Source organism: Simochromis diagramma, unplaced genomic scaffold (genome assembly GCF_900408965.1).
Source record: "Simochromis diagramma unplaced genomic scaffold, fSimDia1.1 OVJJ01000682.1, whole genome shotgun sequence".
Taxonomy (NCBI): domain Eukaryota; kingdom Metazoa; phylum Chordata; class Actinopteri; order Cichliformes; family Cichlidae; genus Simochromis; species Simochromis diagramma.
In genome coordinates, this window is record NW_024387359.1 from 666,061 (window position 1) to 682,008 (window position 15,948).

The 15,948-nt window shown below is 39.5% G+C and overlaps 1 protein-coding gene across 5 annotated transcripts; it reads left to right on the forward strand.

The window, feature by feature from the left end:
- The first annotated feature begins 168 nt into the window (after nt 1-168).
- On the forward strand, nt 169-15,415 carry zgc:162472 (uncharacterized protein LOC553495 homolog). 5 transcript variants are annotated; one of them, XM_040007200.1, is made up of 27 exons: nt 169-300; nt 1,060-1,253; nt 1,347-1,989; nt 2,129-2,232; nt 2,629-2,694; nt 3,296-3,451; nt 3,816-3,949; nt 4,566-4,660; nt 4,753-4,807; nt 5,180-5,314; nt 5,437-5,724; nt 5,901-5,964; nt 6,052-6,223; nt 6,324-6,436; nt 7,090-7,474; nt 7,639-7,773; nt 9,363-9,399; nt 9,494-9,607; nt 9,706-12,536; nt 12,762-12,816; nt 12,935-13,088; nt 13,181-13,319; nt 13,413-13,446; nt 13,540-13,641; nt 13,755-13,986; nt 14,076-14,385; nt 14,481-15,415. In XM_040007200.1, exons 2-27 carry the CDS (start codon nt 1,066-1,068, stop codon nt 14,577-14,579), a joined length of 6,840 nt encoding a protein of 2,279 aa, XP_039863134.1. In that variant the 5' UTR covers nt 169-300; nt 1,060-1,065; the 3' UTR covers nt 14,580-15,415. The 5 variants fall into 5 exon arrangements, with proteins under 5 accessions (XP_039863134.1, XP_039863136.1, XP_039863137.1 ...); XM_040007202.1 differs by having other exon boundaries at nt 14,484-15,415; XM_040007203.1 differs by having other exon boundaries at nt 5,437-5,682.
- The last annotated feature ends 533 nt before the right edge of the window (nt 15,416-15,948 follow it).

The window sequence follows — 15,948 nt, forward strand, 5'->3', positions numbered from 1 at the left end:
TATACTTACATTTCATACAGACATATTTTATACTTTACACTAAAGCTTTTTTACTTTTTCTTTGTTGTTGTTGTTATTACTATTATTAGTAAAGCGCAGACAGGATTGCTTACAGAGATCGCGGTCTTACCTCATCCAACTCTTTGAACCTAACTACATTTCCCATAACCCCCTTCACTCAGGAAACTATTACGTCACTAAAACATGGCGGATTAACGTGTGCTTTGGGTCCGCTACTTACCACTTCTCGTCGGTAAATGAAGGCTTATTTCTTCCACAAAACGACATATTCTTAGCCAGGTACGTTAATACAAGTAAAGTAAAAGATGTGGACGCGATAAAAATATCAGTGAAGCGGTCTTAGCTTCAAAACTTCATGAAACGGGCGACCCAACGCATGCAGAGCGTCACGCTTAAAACTGTTTTTACCCGAGTTTGAGTCCAGCTTGTGCACTTTCCCAGTCTTTCTCCACCATTAAGATTGCATTTTGCGTAATTTTCACTGGTTTAAATTGTGTTTGTTGGCTTATTCCACGTCTGGCGGTGTTTCCGAGTGATTTTAAAGCGTTTGCCATCAAACTTAACGGCCTCTCGACTGTCGACGTCACCAGCCCTGTCAACAAAGTAGCTGAGTTTTGCATTTTTAAGTAAAAGAAGAGATCATTTAAATACTTTTTGTGCAGGCGAAGTTTATTGTTTTGTAGGCGAAATATGCCTAAGCTGCAATAGAGTAAGCTGCTTTTTGTCAACACTGAGACGAAGCAAATGCATATTAGTGTCGAACTCCATCCACGGAGAGATGTTTATGTGTTCATTTCTATTTAGCAAATCATTTCTTGAAAAGCTTTATGTAAAGACGAGATTTGGTGCAGAAAAAGATCCCCACCTGTGACTGCTGTTCTGTAAGGGCATCTTTTCTTGGTTGATTTCCAGAGCACCTTTACAATACCTGAATACATTTTGATGGCGTATTAGGGCGTTAGATGGAGTTTAGCAGTATTTCATTTGCAGATTGATGTCATGGCTATTTGTTCAGTACTGATGCAGCTTTGCTTTCAGGTCAAAATGTTCCGTCGGTCAAGATTTAGTGTGCGTCCCAATGTAAGTACAGCAGGGCGATCAGCACCTCCGGAAGCAACTCCAGCAAATCAGGAGGCCAGTGAAGCCCAGAGAGAGGTTGGGGACAGCAACAATGCTAGTGCTCTGACGGATAAGTCCGACATTACCCTGTCAGAAAAAGCTGCAGCTTCAGGGTGAGTTTAAAGTAAAGTGTCTTTGAATTATTTTAGAAGCCTTAAGACTATTTGTTATGTTTGACAACAATAACTTTTCTTACTACCGTTTAGGGATGGCAGTGAGCAAAATGTGGATGGTACCAGCTCTTCACTGGCTGTCCAAAGAAGGAAACGATTTTCTGTTAAGCCTAAAGTGGCCCCTGGCCGCCCCTCTGCTCTCTCTCGGACACCAAAGTCTCCCATCAAAGCAGTCTCTCAAACATCTGTTGATTGCTCTGGTGCGGGCCTTGACAAGGCAAAAGCATCCAGTCAAACGGGAACAACAGCAACTCCGAAGGGACTCCAGTCTCCAAGGCGACGCAGGCCTTCAGAAGACGGCAAGCTGCCTAAAATTCAACCTAAACCCACCTCCATTTCTTTGGACGCTTCAGAATCTTCAGCTGTTTCCTCAGCTGTACAGTCAGTAGAACAAACCCATCTTCCAGCAGACAGTAGCAAACAATCAGAGAACATTTCAGACAGACAAGTTAAGGAAGCTCCTCCCAGACCACCAGATAGACCCTCCATACCAGACAAAGAATCTACTGAACTATCGGAGAAAGCCAAAACACTTGCATCATCAAAGACTGTGCCTTCACTGACACCATCAGCACTCTCCCTGAGTAGACTTCTAAATGACCCATCAGACGTACAAAGGCTTGTGAAGGCTCAGAAGCTCAGAGATTTGCTCAGAGAGGAGAGACGCAAAGAAAAAGTGAGTCCTTGTCATTAACTAAGCATTTTTAGCCATCTTTTCTCAGGTGTATGAGTTAAATAATGTATTCATCAGATATAAACTGTTAGCTTTATCATGATTTGTTAACTGAAAGGTGTGATGTCATTTGATTCTGCAGAAACTTAAGAAAGCTAAGGCTGTTTCGAAGGTATTTAATTTAGATCCTGCCAAAATGACCATGCGGGACCTTATCCATTATCTTCCAACGTCTAACCCAATGACGTGAGTATCTTGCAAAGTTGTGAAACTCATGTAATTATGTGATGTTAAAGTGTGGGGGAGGCCATTGTTCAGGAGGCAGGCAGGAGGCACGTTGTCTACTATTCAGAAGGTTGGTGGTTTGATGCTCGACTGCTCCGTTGTGCACGCTAAAGTATCCTTGGCAAGCAGCTACAAGTTGCTTCCGATGTGTTCATCGGTGTTAATGTTAGGTAGAAAGCACTTAGATGCAAAAATGTGCTTTTATGAATGTGTGTGTAACTGGGTGAATGAGATATGTTGCATAAAGTACGCTCCTGTAGAACAGTCCAGTCCATGTACCATATATTTCACTTATGATGTTTTATATTGACGAACACTGATTTTACTTGAGAAAACTGAATTTTGAAATTCTTCCAGATCTGGTGTAGAAGAATTGACCCAAGAGAATGAGACTGTGCTCCCACCTTCACCAGGAAGAGAAGCGTATGTTTGTCCTGTCATATTCTTTAAATCATGTTTTTTTTTTTTTTTAATGGTTTGTCTATGTTAAGCCTGTAATTCAAATGGAAATTACTTCAATGTTTGACATGCTTTTTTGTCACATTTTCTTATAATATTTAAGTTTAAAAAGTTATGTTTTTTTTAATGCTGCAGAAGGACACACATGAACCATGTTCTCACTGTGTGCACTTGCTGATCATCTGTTGTTCCTCAAAGAAAGAGTCATAAACACAGTTTTTCATCACAAAAAGTATTATGAAAAATAATATGAATGAAACAAAACAAAGTTGAACACTAGAATTGAGTTTGTCCCAGCCAAACATTATTCTTTTAACGTGTTAATTCAGTCTGTTTGAATCACTGCAAAGTGACTGCACATCTGATACAACAGAGAACTTGGTTTAAGTGTTTTAACTTTTTGGCGCACTTAAATGTGGAGGCAGCAGTGCATTTTAAACAGTTTGTCTTTCAAAAGCTGTGGCTTGCTGCACGTTTCAGAATGTGTAGAAAGTTTGTATACCAGTTGCTTGTAATAAATTGATTTTTCTTTATTTTCTTTCTTCTTCTTTTTTAATGTTTGAAGGTCTCCAGAGCAGGCACAGGAACCTGAAATCCCCCCTAATACCATGGGCAACACAGAGGAAGAAGCAGAGGAGGCAGAGGAAGAGCAGGAAGAAGCACTTATGGTTCCTCAAGTCAAAGTTGCAGAAGATGGCTCACTGATTATTGACGAAGAGAGGTTAGTAGAGATTTGTAGACCATTTGATCTGTATCCCCAGGCAGGGATAGCTCATTAGGTAAAGTGGTTGCGCCATGATTGGAAGGTCGGTGGTTCGAATCCACTGAACTGTTACTCTGAGGTACCCCTGAGCAAAGTACCGTTGTGATGGATTGGTGGCTGCTCACTGCTTCACTGAGTCAATGGGTTAAATGCAGAGAGTAATCGGCCTACAGGGGATTAATAAAGTATGCATTATTATTATTATTATTATTTTATTATTATTTTGCCCCATCCATATAAAATAATTGCTTTCCTATTGTGACATTGTAGAACGTTCAAACCATTTATAGGCTTTTTAAAACCCTTTCATCTTATCTCTCAGCTTAACTGTGGAAGTCCAGCGAGCCAAAGGGCCAAACCCAGCAGAGAATCGAGACCCCATCTTTGAACGAGGCTCCACTACAACTTACTCAAGTTTCAGGAAACTTAACCATGCAAAACGCTGGACCAGCGAAGGTGAGACAGCCACAATATTAAAGGAACCTTATGCAAAGCAGCACTGGCCTTGCAGAGCAAAAGCACGAGACATTGGAAACAAATCCGTGGGTTGTGTGATGGGTCTTGTTTCCCCGTCCCACGGATACTTTATCAGATTGGGATCTGAGGAGTTCTTAGGTTGGATCAATTCCTTGTGTTCTTTTTTATTTTCCTTGAGTCCTGCTTGAGCAGTTTTTGTTGTGTTGCAGGCAGCATTGTTCTTCTGAGGAGGCTATTGCTGTCAGGGACTGTTGCAACATAGATACTGTATATAATTTGGTGATTAGCAAAGTCCTGTTTTGAAGCCTTTACCTATTGCAGGTAAAGGCTTGTCTGCACTGACTCGTCTTTTCAGGTCCTGAAGCCATCTTTTATATACAGTCTGCAGTAATAGTTAAGAGTGTGGCATGTGTCTAATTGAATGCAGAAAATTATAACCACACAGTCGATGCTGTGCACTTCACATGTGAATGGTTATAATACAGTGGCTTATCAGGTAAGATAAGCCCACATATATGGTAACATATTAAGTGTTTTTATTATTTTGTTTTGATGCCTTTTTTGTGACTTTTCTTCTTAAATTTGTTTTTATCAGAGACAGACATGTTCTTCCTGGCAGTTAGCATGGTGGGGACAGATTTTTCTATGATTTGCCAACTGTTTCCACACAGAGCTCGATCAGAGATAAAGGTCAGCGATAAATACAAGTATGCATGATAAGAAGAAAGAGTTTAAAGTTGAACTAAATACACAGAACTGCAATTTTGAATTTGATCTTTCAGAACAAATTCAAGAAAGAAGAACGAGAGAATGTTTGGAGGATTGACAAAGCTATCAGTAAGTATTTAGTAATAATCTTCAAATGTAATTATTCACGTATGTCATTTAAAGGTTATATTTAATTGAAAATGGTAAAAAGACAATATATCAAATTTCAAAAAAAGAACAAATATAATATTAATTAGTAACATAACTAGAGAGAGAGGAGGTTATGCAGCATAGTGGGAAATACACACGCGCACAAAGTTCTGTGTTTTTGTTTAGTTAATTATAGAATCCCAAATGTTCACAGTGTTGTATGTTTTTCCCTTTTTTCCCTTCACATTTTACACAGTTGCCAAACGTTTTGGAATCAAAATAACCGAATGATTAACGTTCTGTGTGTACATTCTTAAATTTAATTTAAGTTAGTTGATGATTGTTTTGTAGGAGAGAGGCGCAAACTGGACATAGAGTACTTCTCTAAGCTGTTAGAAAAGATTTTGGAATATCAGAGAAGTAAGAAGAAACTGAGATCAGTGGCTGAGAAGAAATCATCCCAAAAGGGCAAGAGAAAGACAAAAGGTAAAATACGTCAATGTGATTTCTTTTCTCGTGTGATCATTGTAGGCTGTATGTGAATATTTGGGAATTCTCCTTTAGCTTTTCCCAATTCAAAAGTCTATGTGCTCTTATTCCTTCTACAGCCAAAAAATTGGGAAGGAACCTGAGTGATGTGGAGGAGGAAGATGAGGAGGATGAGGATGGGAAAGAGATCCTGGGGTTGGAAGAGGAGGAAGAGGAAGGGGAGAAAGAGAATGAGGATCTCTGTAATGATGGAGAAATTCTTGTTTCTGACACTAAGACAAAAAGAGGCAAAAGAAAGAACAGACAAGTTGCTCTGGATGAGGAACCAAATGACAAGAGAACCAAACGAGTGAGCACTGAGCAAGGTACAGGGACTGTGAGCGGTTTTGTTGTTACAAAACATGTAGGTATGTGGTGATTTCGTGGTAACTACCTTTTGTCTAACTGTTTTTTTTTTTTTTAAATATTTCCTGAAAATTAAGGGTAATAACTTTTTTTTTTCCAAATCAGTACTCGTTTCCCCATGTTTGCTTGGCTTTTGTTAAAGTGCCACGCCATTTTTATTTTGCTTTTAAATTCTCAGATGAGGACGGCGTATGCGAAGATCCTGAGGCAGAGCTTCCTGACAACCACAAAGACTCAGACACGTAATGACACTAAAATCATATTGCTGTGAATATTATTTTTTTTGTACATATCTCTGCGATTAAAATCAGTTTCTTTCAAATGTTTAGGTCAGAGAAAACTCAAAATGCAAATACAGCTAAGGACACTGCAATCAAGCCAGCTAAACTCTCACGAGGCAGAGCATCAAAACCACTACTGCCTTTAGGCCGCAAATGGAGTAAAAAGCCTTCACCTTGTACGACAGCTAAAAGTACTTCATTGGATGAAGAAGATGAGAGTGTAAGTGGTTGAACTTGTAATAAGGTTATTTCACTTTCTGTTTATAAGCCTTGAAACCTTTTTATGAATACTGGCTTTGCTTTACTGAAACTTACTGTAGGTAAATAAAGATGCATCATCTTTAAGCCAAGCCAGCAGGGAGCCAGTCGGTGATGATATTTCCTCAGAAGGGGAGGAGGAGGATGCCATCGTTAAACCTCCAAGACCTACCAGGTACATGAATGTAATTTACTGAAAAACTCTCATTCTGACACTGTATCCACTGTATCCAGCGCTTAACAAATTTGTTAGACCACCTTTCATAAAAATAAGAAAACACAAATATTTTAGAAATCTCTCATAAACTTTTTTAAAACTAAAAATTAAATATTTGTTCAGCATATTTGTCCAGGAGTGAAGGATTTCAAACTGAATTCATGTTTGTATTCCCAGATTTCAGCCGGCACACTAGACTTTTTTTGAGAAATTAGCAATTAATCAAAACAATTAATCAATTAATTCAATCAAACAAATGTTTCTGTTCACAAAGCAAGCAAATAGCTGTAATATGACATCTTAATAAAAAAATAATAATGTGCTTTACTATTTTTTTCAGCATTTTTGTAAAGATGGTAAATTTGAAAATTGATGAATTACAATAAAAATTATTCCTTGGCATTTAAAAAATGACTTTGATTAAAGAGTTTAGACATACTGATGGATTCACCATTACAGAAACATATGAAAATGTTTTTTGTAATTATCAATACTGTTAATACAGGGTTTCTTGTCATCTAACATTGTCTGGTGGGCTGATAGATTTAAGAACAATATTCCTATTGATCATGAATAAAGTGTTTTTATTAGTGTTTCATTTTGTTTTGTAGATGTGGTAGAGTGCCTAAACCCATCAAGCCCTTGACTTATCCAGCCAAAGATGAAGTACACTCCTCTGCATCTGAAACTACACCAGCCTCAGCAGCTGGGTCCACTGCATCTGCTGCTAAACCAAAATCCCAACAGGCAGCCAAGAAGAGAATCCTACCACAGCATGATTTGGCCCCAAAATCCAAAAAGTGTAAACTTGTCACTCTCACAGCTTCTCAGACAGAATTTAGTGACGAGGACAGTCATCAATGGCAGGATGAAGAAGTGGAGGAGGTGGAACTCGCAGGTAGCCCCAGTAAAGACAGCAGTGCACCTGCGTTTGTGCCTGCCGGCCTGCACACTCCTCGTCCTGAGATTAAAGAAGTGGATGAGACAATTGCTGAGGTATGATAAACATTTTCTCCATCACATGCCTCACTAAAACACCAATCATTCTTTTTATTTTGAAATAATTCCCATGACAAACATTTTTATGTTTTGCTTTACTTTTTATTTGCGCATGGTTTTACATTCCAATCTTCCTCTGACTCCTCCTATGCCACCTGTAGCTTGATATCTTGGCCACTATGCCTGATGTTTTGGGCATTTCCCAAGATGCACTTTGCCCCGATTCTGCTTGTGAGCAGGCACAACATGAGACAGGGTCAGCTGAACCATGTGAACATCAGTTGGACCTGTTGATTGTAAGTGACCTATGCTTAAGAAGTAGTACCAAGTTAATTAAATCATTAACCCCAATAACAGATCTGGGGTTAATGATTGTCATTCCAGAGCACTAATCTTGAAAACACAATTTTATCTATTATTAAAGGCTCAAAACTGAGTAAGTTCAACCTTTTATTTTTTTCTGCAGTGTCTTTCCATTTTTGTTTTGAATACATGTATTCAGTATGTGGTTGAATTACTTACACAGCAATCAGGCAAAACATTATGGCCACAGACAGGTGAAGTAAATAACATTCATTATCTCATCATTGCACCTGTTACTGGGTGGGTTATGTTAAGCAGTAAGTGAACATTTTGTCCTCAAAGTTAAAAAAAAAAAATTGAGGGCAAAATGTAAAAGGATTTGCGTTTGACAAGACTCTTTTGGGACTTTATCGGTCTGCAGTATCTGTCAATGAAGGAAAAATGGTGAACCAGCGATAGGTCCTGATAGGCTCACTGCTGCATGTGGGGAACGTGCATCAGTGAGCCTTGGCCACCAATGACCAAGGCTGGCTTGTGTGGTCCGATCCGACAGATGAGCTAGAGTATCTCATATCAACAAGTTAATGCTGGTTCTGATTGAAAGGTGTCAGAACAAACAGTGCATCACAGTGTATGGAGGTGCATACCACAGACAAGCCAGGGTTCACATACTGACCCCTGTCCTTCACCGAAAGTGCCACTTGAGCATCAGAACTGGACCATGGAGCATTGATAGAAGAAGGTGGCCTGGTCCAAATAATCACATTTTTTTTTAATGTCACGTGGTTGGGTGCATTTGCACCTCTTACTTAGGGAACACCAGGATGTGCTATGGGGGGAAGGCAAGCCGCCAGTGGCAGTGTGATGTTTTGAGCAATACTCTGCTGGGAAACCTTGCGTCCTGCCAACCATATGGATGTCACTTTGTCATGCACCACCTCCCTAAGCACTGTTTCAGACCACCTTCATTTGGCCTCATTTGGAATGATAATGCGCCCCACCACAAAACTAAAATGGTTCAGGAATGGTTCAAGGAGCACAACAAGGAGTTTGAGGTGTTGACTGACTCCCAGATTCCCCAGACTGCAGTCCAATTAAGCAGCTGTGGAATGTACTGGACAAACAAGTCTGATCCATGGACAGCCCAAATTTGCAACTTATAGGACTTAAAAGTTGCTAATATCTTGGTGCCAGATACCACAGTACAGCTAGAGAGGTTCTATTGGAGTCCAAGCCTCGACAGACCAGGGCTGTTTTAGCAGCAAAAGCAGGATTGACACAATATTAGGCCTGTGGTTATAATGTTATGCCTGATCGATGAAAATTATAACATGCATAAATAACAATGTGGTTTGTAGTAAACCAGTTCAGTGATCAATAAGATTAGAAAGGTGCCTAAAATGTCATCTTTATTTGCTATACAGTCAACTGTAGATGTACATATCTGTACAGATGTGTACAGATGTAGAAACGATATTGTAAATGAAGCAGTGTACTGTACTTCATGTTTTTGTAAAACAGCTTTTGTGAATAGAAAGGAGAGCTTTTGGTGTTATTTATGATATGTGTGTTTGCTTTGCAGGATGTTATAGAATTTATTTCTTCAGAACATGCAGAAGGTATGTTGAAGATGTTTTATGATTATTTGCTTATGAATTTTATATATAGTTTTAGATTTAAAGTTCATATTTTTTGTTTGTCTTTTTATTTCAGTATCTGAAGATCAGAGCTACAACGAGGCTGCTCAAACCCTGCTGACCATCGGAAACCTGAGTCACGTCTCTCAGTCGGAACAGAATCAAGTAGACATACGAGATCATGTAACAGGTTAGAAAGACAGAAAAGAGTCCTTATAATGGACAGTTTCATTTGTTGTTAGACTGAGCAACAGTCAATGTAAAATGTGCCATTATATTTAACTGCAGGGACGGCATCAGCTGATGTGAATGAAACCACCCACCTAGAAAAAGAGCTCGTTTCCGATGCTGCTGTACAGGAAGAAAGTGCCACTCCTTCCGTGTCTACATTTGATCATGATGTCACACAGACATCGGAGACTGTGGCCACTGTGGAACAACAAGTTAGCAAAACAGTCAGTGATGAAATGGCAGTTAAAACCAGTGATGAGCCACATCCAGAGAGTTCAAACAAAAATACTCTACAAACTAAGAGAGGTCACTTTTCCAAAATAAAACCTAAACCTAACCTTAGCCGAGTCTCCAGGACTGTACAATCCAAATCCCAACCAGATATATCTGCAGCAAGGACAGCTGAAGAAAGCCACAGAGAGTCTGCTAACGTTAAAGACTGTTCTCCAGCATTGCTAAAAGCTGACATTTCCTCTACTGAAGTTAAACTAACAGCAAAGCCATCTGAGAGTCAACCAGATATTGTTGGGGTTGAATCAGTTGCAGAAATCCAGTTCCAGAGTCACAGCTTTTCTGAATCTACATTTGAACCACATAGGGATCAGGCCATGAGAGAGACAAAGTCATTATCTGAGCCCACAGATGAAAAACTTACTTCCCATGTTGAACCTTTTGAGACTGGTTTTAAGGATCCGCCAAACTCTGACTCACTCATCACAGAGGTTGAAGAGGAGTTATGTTCAATTGTGTCCCCAGCCAAGGAGAGCAGTGATAAACCTACGGGTGAAACACACGCAGGAGAATTATCTGTCACTGAAAAAGGAGAAAGTGAAGTCTCAAATACTTGCCAATCTAGAAGGAGTCGATTACCAAAATTCAAACCCAAGCCAAATCTGCTACAGACATCAAGAACTGCAAGATCTAAATCCCAAACCACAAAGCAGCCTGAAGAGAGAGACCCCATCCCAACGCAAGACCCCAAATCTCGCAAACAATCAAGATGCTTAACCACAGAGGATGAACAACCACGATCATCATGCTCTGCTTCTCCTGAAAAACATGTAGAAAGTGTAGATACTCTTTTACCAACAACCACAGATGGTAGGCCGGACTTAGGTGCAGTAATAACGGATTGCAGTCCCTCACAATGCCAGAACTTGGAATCTGAGTTTGATCTCAAAGGGAATCAAGTCACTAATGACACAAAGTCGTCATCTGAGCCCACAGAGGAAAAAGTTCAGTCCTGTGCTGAAACAGCCAAGAGTGTTTTCAATAATTCAGCAATATCAGACTTGGCGGTCTCAAAAGTTGAACAGGAGCCATGCACAGAATCAGAACCAGGTCAAGAGAGCGCCGAGAAACCTCCTTCATGTGTTTCACATCCAGAAGATTTACCTGTCAGGCAAAAAGAAGTGAACAAAGACACAACTCCTTCACCATCTAGAAGGAGTCGAATGCAAAAGGTCAAACCTAAACCAAATTTAGCACAGTCCTCAAGAATTTCAAGGTTTAAACCTCAAACTGTAAAACCGGTTTTAGAGAAGGACTTAAACCCAACTTCAAACATGAGATCACCTGAAAGAACAACAGCAAAGGTGGAACCACAACTAGTATGCACCCTGTCCTCTGAAAAACTGAGTGAAAACACTGACCCTGCTTCAGTTTTAAAACCATCAATAAATATAGTTTCTACATCTACACTCTCGGAGGAGCTATCAACAAATGAGGAGTCTAGTTTAACAAATGTTAGACTAGACTTGGGTGCAGCAACTTCAGATCAGAGTGCCTCAGAAAACGTGAACCTCTCTGCATCACAATTTGAACCCAGCAGGGATCAGGTCAGCAGTGAGACAAAGTCAGCATCTGATCCAGAAAAAAATATGCCTTGTATTACCACATCTGTGAGTAGTTGTAAAAATGTGGTAGCACCTGACTCAGCAGTCACAGTCTCACAAGCTGGGGAAGCAGGTGATGCAGAATCAGCCTCACCCCAAGAGAGCAGCGTCCACCAGGCTGTTCTTGTTGCACCTGTTCAAGAGTCACCGCTTAATCAAGAAAAGAGTGAAGCTGCTTCTCAGTTGAGGAGTCGTCGATTGCAAAAAATCAAACCCAAACCAAACCTGCCACAAACACCAAGAACTATGCAGTCAAACTCGCAATCCACAAAAGACCCTGTTATACACATGCAGGTTGTGGAAAAATCCTGTAGCCAGACTTGTGTGTCTGAATCAAGTGACTACAGAATGAAAGATGCAGAAGCCCAGCCATCTTGCAGTCCTACCTCTCCAGAAAAATCAAATGAATTTAAAAGTCCTGATGCTTATTCAGTTTCTGAACCATCACTGGAATCTGGCTCTTCTAATAAATGCCGAGAGGAAATATCTTCATCAGAGAGGGAAAAGACAGATGCTGTATGTGGCCCAATGTCAAGCTCAGTGAGCTTGGAACAAAATATCCCACAAAGATTGCGGCGGTTTCCCAAGGTCAAACCGAAACCCAATTTGGGATCATCCTCTAGAACTACACAGACAAAACTACAGCCAGCTGATATCAGTAAATCTGCAGAACATGTTGATACAATCTCAAATATAGCACCAGCACAAGACCCTGGGGACAATAATGATGCACAAAAATCTGTGAAATTGCCAGAGAAAAACCTAACATCAGGACATTGTTCAATAAATGTAGAAGTCTGTTCAGTAACATCTCAACCTGTAGACTCGGAGAAAGCACTGGGCACCTTAGACAGTAAGGATCCCCATCCAAATGATCCCAGCTCTCCTCTTGGATGTTTGGCACAAGTTAATGAACAACAAAGTGAACATGACCATCATTCAAGTAATTCTGAAGTCCCTCTGGTTCCTGTGAACCAAGTGTCTTCTACCCAGGTAAGCTCAATAATGACTCTGTTTTGTCTGGTCTTTAATCCTTTTACAAGCTTTGCAATCAAATCTGTTAATGTTGTGTCAAGACTTGCTAATTAATACAAGTTAATATTATATATCCAATCCTAACAGGGGTAGTTAGAGGTATTCTCCGGTAGTCAGTAGTTTTAAAGTGAAAAAGTCTCTCTTGAGTTTCCTTAAATGTTTCTCTAATTCTCCTAATCCTAGAATACATCAACATTAAGTACAAACGACATCCAAAGTTTTCCAATATTTCAAGAGAGTAAGTCAATCATATATTATGTTCCAGTCATATCACTTAAGTTTTGTGTAAACTTTATATAATGTTCTTCTTGATTTGCTTATTTATTTATTGTTTTTTTTCTTTTTTTAAATTTCAGTGCTGCCAGAGAAGGTGCCTTCAGATCCCGACGAACCATTTTTCATCCTCTCTCTCACTGAGATCCCGCTGTCCTCATCAGGGGAGGTGGTGAACAGTGCAACTGAGAACCCCTCTTGTCTTTCTGTAGCAGAGTCATCAATACCTCAACCAAGGTTTGTGTCTGTTTTTAATCAACTAGCTGTGTGAGCAAGCATGTAGTCTGTTTAGTTTGGTGTCTAATTCTGTGCCTTTCTTCATCCTTTAGTGGTGTTTCTGGAGAGAGTGTGGCAGCGGCAGGAGAGGGGTCTCTGTCTAATGTCCCCATGCCCATGTTCAAAGAGATAAAGAGTGTGACAGGCCTCATCAGTGTGGAAGAGACTGTGCTGGAGCCATCTACACTGATTGTAAGTAAAGCTGTAAAGAAGAACTGTTGGCGGTCAGAATGTGATTTTTTTTTTTTTAATCTTTTTCACATGCTGTGTTTTTCCATCCATCAGGATCATAACATCCAGAAAACAGTGGATCCACAGGGTAGAGTGACTGCATTATTCTGTCACTTTCAAGCTACTGATTGTCATGCTGATTCATGCTGTGTAACTTTAATTTTGTGCTTTAATTGAGCAGAACATACTACAGACAATCCACCAAAGTTTCCAGATGCAGTGGACAATAATGAGCCTGAAGCAGCACTTAACAAGCAGAGACAAACAAGTATTGGAAGAAGAGGTATGCAGAGGATAAATACATACTCACCAAATGCACTTTAAAAAATGTGTGAACATTTTTCTAATGTGAACATTAAATGTTGCTTTTTCACCCTGTATGAATCTTTCAACCAGCCAAACTGCAAGTTAAACCTAATGCAGCGAGGAGAAAACAAACCAGCAAGACCAAGTCAATGAAAGCAGCGGAGTCAGCGCCTACCCAAACAAACACCACCCAGGAGCCAAAAGCCAGTGATGCTGTCACGGAAGCACAAAGGGGAAGCTGCAGCCGTGATGAGGAGATTGTGACAGATGGAAAAGGCACTACCAGCAGCTTAGAAGCTCAAACTTCACAGAGGCGTGTGAGGTGGGTGAAGAACGGTTTCATTTTGAAAAAATTCACATTGGCTTCTATCAATTATTGAGAAATGTTTAATTTTTTCTAATATCTAACAGAAAACCCAAAGGCTCTCTTTCCTCGCTTTCTGTAACAAAGAAAACCAGCCCTCCACAAAATCTTCCACCTAGCAAACCAGTTTCCAAGCGATCTAAGCTTAAAACGCCACTGACTGAAGGACAACAATCTTTGCTAGAGCCTGTAGCCTCCACATCACATGATGTCCCTTCCACACAAAGTTTGACACAGACACTAAAAGAAACCCGTCTAGCATCGATTACACTGCTAACACAAACAGCAGTGAACATCAGAGAGACCTGTGATCAAAGTCCCAGGAGCCCAGATCCTAGCACTTCACAGTGCACAGAGGTAAGAAAGGTACAAGTGGATTGAAGCTGTTTTCCATTCAGTGTAATTCATACACGCTCACATGGAGATGTGCTCTTTGTTTTGTTCCTTCTTAGCAGGATGACTGTGTGGACAGCTGTGCTCTTGAAGAGGAGCCCACCAGTGTGTCTCAGTACTTCTTAACCAACATTTTCACAGAAGTGGATGAGGGGTAAAAGCCACCTATGTAGTTGGATTAAGAAGTGGAATTTGTTGGCATTTCAAATTTTTATTTCTGTAAATAATAATTTATAACTGAAAAGTTGTTGTTGTTGTTTTTGCTTTTAGTTTTAATTCTTTATTCACCATACTGATGAATGCAGTTTCACATTTGCAAACATTTACTAGAGTATCAGTTTGTTGAAATAACATTTTAAACCTCCGTTAGTTTAAATATTAAAGCACTGTACAAATGGATAACAACATTTGTGACTCATAGTTTGACTGAAGTGGTGGCAGCTTTTGCTGAATTTTTCATAAAAAATACTTCAAACCTCAGATGTCTTACCTATTTTTTTTTCTTCTTTTTGATACAACTGTGAATTTGTAAATACTGTACATGGTAGCAACTTCTTTTTTTTAAATATTTTTTTGTCCGTTCTTGATTAATTTTCAGATGACTTTGACCTCAGGAAGAAAAACACAGTTCGGTAGATTAAGACCATGTACAGTTGTACATTTCAGTGTAAAGCCTTTTTTAATGTCTCTTCTGTGTACTTTAGAAATGTAACATATGTGGAAAATAAAGACAGAAATTCTGTTTAAAAAAAAAAAAAAAAAAGGAACCCATTCAAAACAGAATAATCAAACTATCAAAGAGTTTCTGCTGTATGTTAATATGTTTATATATAGTGTTGAAATAGTAGTCACTGACTGTACCACACAGTTATGCACCGTTTGACTTCTTGTTTCATAAAAACACATTGTGTTTTCTACCCTAAGGGTTACATTGGCTCACTGAAAGTGAAAGATGTAATTCTGTAAGATCTGAATAAAAAGTATTACACCTAGATTTGTCTTGTCTTAATGTACATGGATGCTAGTTTGCTGTTGAAAATGGGTTTACAGCCTGCTGATGAAACAAAAAAGCAAATAATAACAAAGATGCTTAAGAATGAGTTAGGACCCTAACTGTAAGCTAACATGTTGAGCATCACTTCCCTTACAGCTGCTGATCCAGGCACCTTGTACTAACTAGATAATGACAAGTTGCTAAACTCAAGTAATCATAATTTGTGGCATTAAAACTGCTAATCATGTATTATATGTTACCCCAACATGTGCTGCTGATTAGTTCTCATTACTCAAGTACCACTTCACCATTACTTACCAGTTCTTTGTAAATTTTAATAAGAGTGAAGCCCTGCACACTACTTCAGGATCACCTCATTGCTATGCAGTAATTCTCCCTAGTTTGCCACAAAGGTAGCTAAAAATGAGCATGAAAATGTGTTTAATTGACAAGCCCTGGTTTATTTTGAGTGTCGCCATTAATTTCATGATAATCTATTAACAGGTTGGCAAATATGGTGGTGGTCAGAGGGC

Excerpts from the sequence above, each read along its gene's own strand:
- zgc:162472 (XM_040007200.1), top strand. The coding sequence starts at position 1,066 with ATGTTCCGTCGGTCAAGATTTAGTGTGCGTCCCAATGTAAGTACAGCA. Across the intron at positions 7,774-9,362 it reads ATCAGTTGGACCTGTTGATT|GATGTTATAGAATTTATTTC; the intron begins GTAAGTGACCTA and ends TTTGCTTTGCAG. Across the intron at positions 12,817-12,934 it reads TTTTCCAATATTTCAAGAGA|TGCTGCCAGAGAAGGTGCCT; the intron begins GTAAGTCAATCA and ends TTTAAATTTCAG.